The sequence below is a fragment of the Carassius carassius genome, chromosome 48, assembly GCF_963082965.1.
Source record: "Carassius carassius chromosome 48, fCarCar2.1, whole genome shotgun sequence".
In the NCBI taxonomy this organism is placed as follows: domain Eukaryota; kingdom Metazoa; phylum Chordata; class Actinopteri; order Cypriniformes; family Cyprinidae; genus Carassius; species Carassius carassius.
Genome location: NC_081802.1, coordinates 13,184,836 through 13,193,084, shown reverse-complemented (window position 1 = coordinate 13,193,084; position 8,249 = coordinate 13,184,836). Strand labels below are relative to the sequence as shown.

Genomic DNA, 8,249 nt, shown 5'->3' with positions numbered 1-8,249 from the left:
AAAATATATATTTAATTTTGAATATATGAAAGTGATAATTGTTGTTATATATTATATTATTATGTATTATAAGGGATCATTATATTCATATAGCATATGCACACTTACAGGTTTACAACTGGCACTGTTACCAATCATATTGCGTATGTTTGCTCATATATAGACTTGTAGTTCACCCTTGTTCGACCTGTATATGTAATCTTGCTCCTGCCTGAGGTGTATATACAGGCAGCAGCAGTGTGTAAGTGTCTTTAGACATTCAGATTGTGCTAGAATGACCTACATACTACAACCTACAGGTTTATACATTACCCATTCATTCACTAAGGCTGCCTATTGACTTAAGAGTTTAAGTATTTTGCTTTAAGGCAGGTCAGTTTGTGTGTGCCGTACATTATTTACTTTTGTTGTTCGCTTCTCTTTGACTTTGTAAAGACCCAGTGACGAGTGATAGACTTAAGCATCCAAGGATCAGCAAAGAACAAACACAGCCCCAGATTGACATTCCTCCATGCTCAGTCTCTTTCTGGGCTTCCTCTGGGCAAAGCTACTGTGTATCGGAGTGTCAGTTGAGAAAGTGGAGCCAGTGTCTGTTCTTAGGAGTCTCTGTGCGTTGACGTTGCTGTGATGTTGTTGCTGTTTTGGAGACCAGATTGACGTGGATTTATACAACTCCAGATTCCACTTATACTCCTCATCCTCAAAGTCCAGTCAAAACAACAAATCACGGTTCAGTCACTTTACATTGCTTAATAGATTTGTTTATCCTGACTCTCTTTATGGATTGTTTATAAGCATATGCAGTAAAAACACTTAAGTCGTAATCATGTGCTCAAGTAGAAGCCACTAGGGACATGAGGAGAAAACAGAGTGGACATTGACATCCATGAAGGCACAAGAGGTTGTGAGTCTTTGGGACAGGCTGGGATATTAACCCATGTCTGAACTTGTAAGCATAAGTGTAAGTTAGTAAGCTTAATGCCAGATAATATTACTGATGTTTACATTTACTCAGTCTGTCCCATTCTTTTTCCTCACAGAAATGCAGTCTTTAATAATCAAAGAAAGGCCACCTCCCAGTGGAGAAGAAGGACGGTGCAGTCAGTGCATTTAATTTGGATGGTCTTTTTGAACAAAACCGAGATTTATACAGTTACTTTTTACTAAGTGCCGTCCGATATTGATCCTGTCAGCTCAAGCGCGCGTCTTTTTTGGCGCCAATTAATGTTCATTTTGTTTATACATTTTGCGTAGCAGATTGCTTTTTTTCAACGAAATTAATTTGAGGAAAAAATAACTAGAAATAAATCGTAAACTATGCTAATTTTAGCAGACAGTGAAAATACCTTCTTATATAAAAACGTAAGAAGGCTAATTTTAACAGACTGGTGTTATTCGGTCTAAAAACAGACTGAAACAGAGTAAAATGTATTTAAACTGGGTTATTTCTAACGTAGTTACAGCTTAAGCAGGGCTCTTTAACCTTTACTTTCTATTTCTAATGATAAACCATGGCCTTTTAGGCCTTATCCGATAGCACACATACGTTTGTAAAATGTCTTTTAGGCTTCACCTGGAAAGCATCTGCTGTCTTTAATATGTCAGTTTTACATCCATTCAACATAAAATAGATTTCCTAAATTTCTATTTGACATCTGATAGGAAATGTCCTATAGATGTATTGCAGATTAGCAAAAAATATGTTTAGCCAATGTCATCTATGTGCTGTATGTGTACTATCAGGGATTAGTGTTATTGCATCTTTTAGCGAAATCCATTTCAAGAAAAATATTATACTTCAATAAATAATTTTAACAGACAGATAATATATGCATTATTTATCACGTAGTAGCTGAAAGGTACCTCGCGATGCTTATTATTCTAAATGATGTTAACATTAAAACATAGCCTTTCATACTTTTTATGCTAACAAACAGAAAAGTTATAAAATTAAACATAAGTAATAGAGTATAACAAAATATTTATTGAGATGATTTATTCAGACATTCCCCATTAAAACATACACCAAACATCACAGAAAGGTGAAGCTGTCATCCTCCGGCTGAGAATTGGTGGAGATTCTGAAATCCATAATTTTACAGGAACACAATTAGTTTAATTCTGATGTGCCTCAGCAAATAAACTGAGCAGACTGGAGATGGTGTGGAGTTACTGGAGATGTCTTCTGCTGGGTGCGCACTTCTTTCTTGTACTCCTTTCATACTTCTTGTCTTTAGCCTTAAAGTAGAATAGAAATACAAGATTGTCTGCCTGAATGAGATGGAAATTTTCATTGGTGAATATTCTTAACTTGACTGATTCATCAAAATCGAACTGCATTGACTGACAGAGGTGAACTACTACTAACAGAACAGAACCTACAGAATATTGCGCATGCGCAACTGAACGAATCACCCCCGAGATGGCTCGTTCTTCCTGAGTCACATTAAAGATTCATTCAAAATGAACGAATCGTTCAAGAACTGCCTGCGCTACTGAAATCATCACATCTGAGTGGATATGCACCATTTCAAAATTCTGATTTAATATGTTTTTTAGTGCAGATATGTGATGAATCAACTGAATAATGAATCAAGCTGTATCACGATATTCAATGAAATTAAAGAAAAAAATGTCAATAAAATGTAACATACTAGAGCACTGCTGTATGCCTCTCCACTGGCCCTGGGATTCACAGGTGATTTGTACAGGCTCCTCTGGTTCAAATCCAGAGTGACATTTATATTGTATACTTGAATTGATTCTATAGTTTGATCTCTGACCTCCCTCAATCTCTGCATTTGGAATGTTAGGTGCTGCACACACTATTTCTAAAAAAAAAAAACATATCAACACAATTTTTAAATTTGTATTATGTTAGTAGCAAAGATTGTAATACTCTACAGCAGAACACACCAGTACACAGTGGTTTTGGTGTCCATCCGTCTCGTGTACATGTGGCTTCTGCTGCTGTTTGACGATAACCATAATCACAACTGTAAGATTGTTTTTCTCCTAATTTCATTGTTCTCCAGAAGTATAGTCTATATACATGCTGGTCACGTGGAACTTCACATGTAATCTCTGAAACAAGATTCACATGATTTTAATAACATGCACAAATTAATCACCAAATCCAGAAATGTTTCTCTATAATCTTACCTGCACAAACAGGCTCATTGTCCCACTCTCCATTATCTTGGCATGTAAACGTTTCTTTGGTTTCTTTTGTACCAAACAACCAGTGTTTTTCAGAGCAGGTGATCTCCACACTTTCTGTAGCTCTGAAAATAGTTTTTCCATGTGGGATTATAATTTTTACTCCAAATGTGGTTGACTTCAGCACACAGTTTACTTCTGTACAAGACATAATTAATCAGAACTAAAGGTAAGAAATGAAGCATCAAGAATCTGTGAAACTAGATTTAATGCTTTGTCTTTTGCTGGAGACAGATCATTCTGGATATACTGTATATATATATATATGTGTGTGTGTGTGTGTGTGTGTGTGTGTGTGTGCTAAAATGAAAAGAAATGAAAAAGGGAAAATAAAATAATAAACATATAATAAACAAATAATAAAAATTTGAAACAATGATTATATATTAAAATAATTGTAGTAAGTAGTTATTAAAAAAGAAGTGAGTTAAAAAAACTAACATTAAAATAAATAAGAAAAACACACTGGGAACACATTCATCAAGCTCGACCTTGAAGTTAAAATAAAAGTCAAACTAAGATTAAACTAGTTTTTAAACATATAGTCATATTAAGCCATATTTAACTGATTGATAACACAATTTGTAGTTTTGTTTTTGAATTTGACAATTTTAATTTAAGGTTAATGACAATTATTATATATTTTTACAATGTTTCAGTTCATGTGTGACCCTACCATGTTTTTTTTTTTTTTTTTTTTTTTTTGCATTATGAAAGTATTTGAGTATTATTTCCCTTATGAATAGTTTATTATGTAACACTGGTGGATTACCATCGCATTCTGGTTTCACAGTCCAGCCAAATTTAGCACATCTGGGGATTCCCTCTCTGGGCATGAACATTTCATTGCATTTGTATTTTAACAGGGCATCTTTCTTGTATTCTGGCTGTGAATCAACAACATATCCATTTGGTATGACAGGTGCTGTACATGTTATGTCTGTATGAAAAGTGAGAGAAACAATAATAATTAATGTGGAGACATCTGTGATATTTGGGTGAATATATATATATATATATATATATAAAGGAAATGAAATGAACCTTTGCACTTTGGAGCAACGTCACTCCATTTTCCCGTCTCATCGCAGTGAATTTCACTACTTCCGTCTATCATTTTGTCAGAAGATACACACTCAAAGCGAATAGCATCCCCATAACTTCCCTCCGTTGTGTTACCCGACACAGTCACCTCCTCATCTGTGAGGATGGGTGGACATTTCACCACTGAATATGAAAATAAAGAAAAATAAAGAAACCAGCAGACCAGTCACTCAATAATACATCAATAAATCTTTTTAATTATCATTCTCTTCTAGCTTATGAGTCACTATTTTATGATGCAGAGAAAAAATAAAAGAAAAAAAGAGGAAAAACAGTGACTTTCGTAAATCGTACCCTCACAGACAGGGACAGCGTTGTCCCATCCTTGAGCTCTGCAGGAACGATGATTGATACTGCTTGTCATTTCATACCTGTGAACACAATGTTTTTACAAGTACAAGGATTATCAAACTCAAGAGTAACGTATACATTTCATATGATAAAAGAGAATAAAAAAGCATAAGCATATTTACCCTTTGTTGCACTTATACACCACTGTTACTCCAAAAACAAACTCTGTCCCCTCTGTGAGTTCAAAATCACCATTTGGTGCGTCGCCTGGATGACTACATTTTTTCTCTGCAGAAATCAGACACGTTTTACTTTACATGGTAACATTGATTTAATAACTATGTGACGATAGTATTGACAGTTCTCTTACTTGCACATGGTCGCCCAATGGTTTTTTTCCATTCTCCTTTTTCACATTTTAATTTATAAAAGCCAGTATAACCTGTCACACAGTTCACTTTCACTGTTTCCCCATTAGCATATGAAGCTTTTTCAACTGGTTCTGTGTTTTCATATTCAATGTTCTCTCGAAGACATTCTGTGAAGAACAAACAAAAAAGACATAACTGTTTTATTCATATTAAATGCACAACTATTCAACACTCTCTAAAGCCACATGAATGTACAGTTAAATGTTCTGGGAACTGCATAAAATATAACATTTATACTGAAGTCAGTAAAATCTAAATGAAAAAGAAATGCAAATTAATATCAACAAGAGCAAATCACTTGCCTTGACATCGGGCACAATTTAAGAAAAACAACCAAAAGCCGAAGCCGAGGAGTTTTACAGGAACTCTCATTCTGAGCTCAGTTCACAAATACTTTTGTTTTTGGTCAGACTCTGAAACTCTTTTCTGCTGGGGATCAACAAGTAAATCATTTACCAGTGTCAAAAGAATGTCTTTCTTTCGCCAGACCACTCTGAGCACAAGAAATATTTCCTAAAATAAATAAATATATAAATAAAACTGATAATTGATGCAGCAACTCATCTTTGTTATTTGGACAAAGAAAATACCTTAGAGAAGTCAAACTTCTTGAGTCAAAAGCCAGATTCTAAAATAACTGCCATATTCACTGCTTAATCCTGTAAGATGTTTTTAACTGGTTCTTATTTTTTATTTATTGATTCAAGATGAACATTATGTGATGAATGTATCTGTCTCATTAGAATTGAGTGAGATGAAAGAAGATTCACAACACTTTCAAGTCTTCATACATTACAATAGTACAAGCATTGCAAAACTGATAAACAAAAGACAGAATAAGTGTTTGACACATATATATATATATATATATGAATATATATTTTATGTTACCATGGTTTTTGCTATTATGGGAAATATTGTTTATTTATTTATTTTGATTTATTTTTGAATTATTTATAGGTACACAAACATAATAAACATGATTCCAGTCAGAGTCTTGGAAAGAAAGCTGAAAGAAAGATGTTCTGCAAAACCCAGTCCTATAGTTTCAACCTCTGTACTCCTAGTGGTTTGGCTTTTGACATCGTATCTCTTTACCAAATTAAATAAAACAGAAGGTGCCTTGTTATTTGTGCGACTGTGGTGAGAGTGAACAGCACCAAGTTCCTGGGTGTGCACATCACAGAAGACCTCTCCTGGACCGACAACACTGCAGCACTGGCCAAGAAATCACAGCAGTGTCTCTACTTCCTCCGCAAACTGAGGAGAGCCAGAGCCCCGACCCCCAATCATGTACACCTTCTACAGAGGCACCATCGAGAGCGTCCTGTCGAGCTGCATCACTGTGTGCAACGCATAGTGAGAGCAGCTGAGAAGATCATTGGTGTCTCTCTCCCCTCCCTCCAGGACATTTACAGAACCCATCTCACCTGCAAAGTCAAGTCAAGTCACCTTTATTTATATAGCGCTTTAAACAAAATACATTGCGTCAAAGCAACTGAACAACATTCATTAGGAAAACGTCTCAGGTTACGAATGTAACCATGGTTCCCTGAGAGGGAACGAGACACTGCGTCCTCTGAGGGGACACTATGGGGAACACCTCGTCGTGACCCGTGTCTGAAGCATACTTTGAAAAACGCCAACGTGTTGGCCGGCGACAGCCTCTGACGTCACTACCAGCGCGACTATAAATACGCGCCCGTAGGACCCGTCACTATCTTCTTCGTGAAGCTTGCGTCCGAAGCATGGCAGGGAGCTAGAGGACGCAGTGTCTCGTTCCCTCTCAGGGAACCATGGTTACATTTGTAACCTGAGACGTTCCCTTTCAAGGGAACTTCGAACTGCGTCCTCTGAGGGGACACTATGGGGAACAGTATACCCACGCCGCCATGCTGAGGGGAGTGCAGACCAGAATCATGGCAAACACTAAGTACCAACTCTACCGCTTTTCTCTTCACCGGGAGTCGCCCCTGGGACGGTCTGACGGCTGCCTTATGACATTATCCCTTACGGCCAAAGGCCTAAGCTACATACCCAACTTATCCTGTAGGGCCCTGGCCCGGGGTAGAGCTAAAGGCTTGGAATCACAGAGATTCCTTTAAAGGGATACGGCTAAGAGCCTGGCACTTTCCTCTACCAAGTCTTTGCCTGTCACACAGGGGCTACTGCTAGCTTTCGCAAAAACCTGCCGAAAGGGCTGTCCCTACAGCACTCTAGTAGCGGCGCCCTGTTCTAGATAGGTATCCGAGGATACCTAGGTGGAGTGGTGCCCAAGATGAACGGGGCTTAAACCAACTCAAGAAAGGGCACGAAGCAGCAGCGCGAAGCCCTTACCATCTAGGGATTTTAGAAAGAACGCAGAGACTAGCGTGCGAACTTACCACAATGTGGATTTTAGAAAGTGCGCAATGACTCCCGTGCACACTTACCATAACATGGATTTAAAATACTGTTCTAAGGAGGGGTTCTCGTTGGACTCTGTCAGAGCAGCTCGTAGAAGAATGGCCCGGGAGCAGAGCAATTGGAGGCCTCAGCCCCTGCCTCAGCAGGATGCCTGCTCTCACAGAGCGTCTCAAACAGTATGTGGTACTGGAGCGCTCTGAAGAACCGGGAATCAGTCTCCCAAGAGAGGAAGACTCCGAGCTCCGAGCAGCATGCTCATAGGTGACCCTTTCAGAAAAGGGGGGCGCTGCTGAACTACCCGAGAATTGCCCACACAGCCCCCCCAAGTTGAGGGGGCTTGGGGTGTACAATAAGTACACACCGGTTGGACGAAGCCCAAGGAACACCGGGGCGAATCATCCCGAGAAAGGGAACGAAGCGGAGCGCGTAACCCTTACCATACAGGATTTTAGAAAGTGCGCAGAGTCTTGCGTGCACACTTACCACTTTACGTGGATTTCAGAAAGTGCGCAGAGTCTTGCGTGCACACTTACCACTTTACATGGATTTGAGAAAGTACACAGGCAAGCGTGTGTACTGAAAGGTTACCTGACAACCACAGTATGTGGGAGCTCACATTCAGAGAGGCCTGTGAAGCCTGCTACCTGATAACCACAATATGTGGGAGTTCACCTACAGAGAGGCCTAGAGAGGCTTACTATCTGTTACCAGATAACCACCTCAGTGGAAACTGAAAGCAATATGGAACTCAACTCCAGGGAGGCCTGGTGAGGCCTACCACCTGACAACCACAAATCG

The 8,249-nt window shown here is 38.6% G+C and overlaps 1 protein-coding gene across 2 annotated transcripts; it reads right to left on the bottom strand.

Moving 5' to 3' along the window:
• Positions 1-1,981: 1,981 nt before the first annotated feature.
• LOC132131783 (complement factor H-like) lies at positions 1,982-5,504 on the bottom strand. 2 transcript variants are annotated; one of them, XM_059543893.1, is made up of 10 exons: positions 5,348-5,504; positions 4,985-5,152; positions 4,797-4,902; positions 4,618-4,694; positions 4,264-4,446; positions 3,992-4,159; positions 3,163-3,357; positions 2,917-3,084; positions 2,655-2,831; positions 1,982-2,238 (listed from the first exon to the last, which is right to left on the bottom strand). In XM_059543893.1, exons 1-10 carry the CDS (start codon positions 5,415-5,417, stop codon positions 2,234-2,236), a joined length of 1,317 nt encoding a protein of 438 aa, XP_059399876.1. In that variant the 5' UTR covers positions 5,418-5,504; the 3' UTR covers positions 1,982-2,233. The 2 variants fall into 2 exon arrangements, with proteins under 2 accessions (XP_059399876.1, XP_059399878.1); XM_059543895.1 differs by lacking the exon at positions 2,655-2,831.
• Between the last annotated feature and the right edge of the window lie 2,745 nt (positions 5,505-8,249).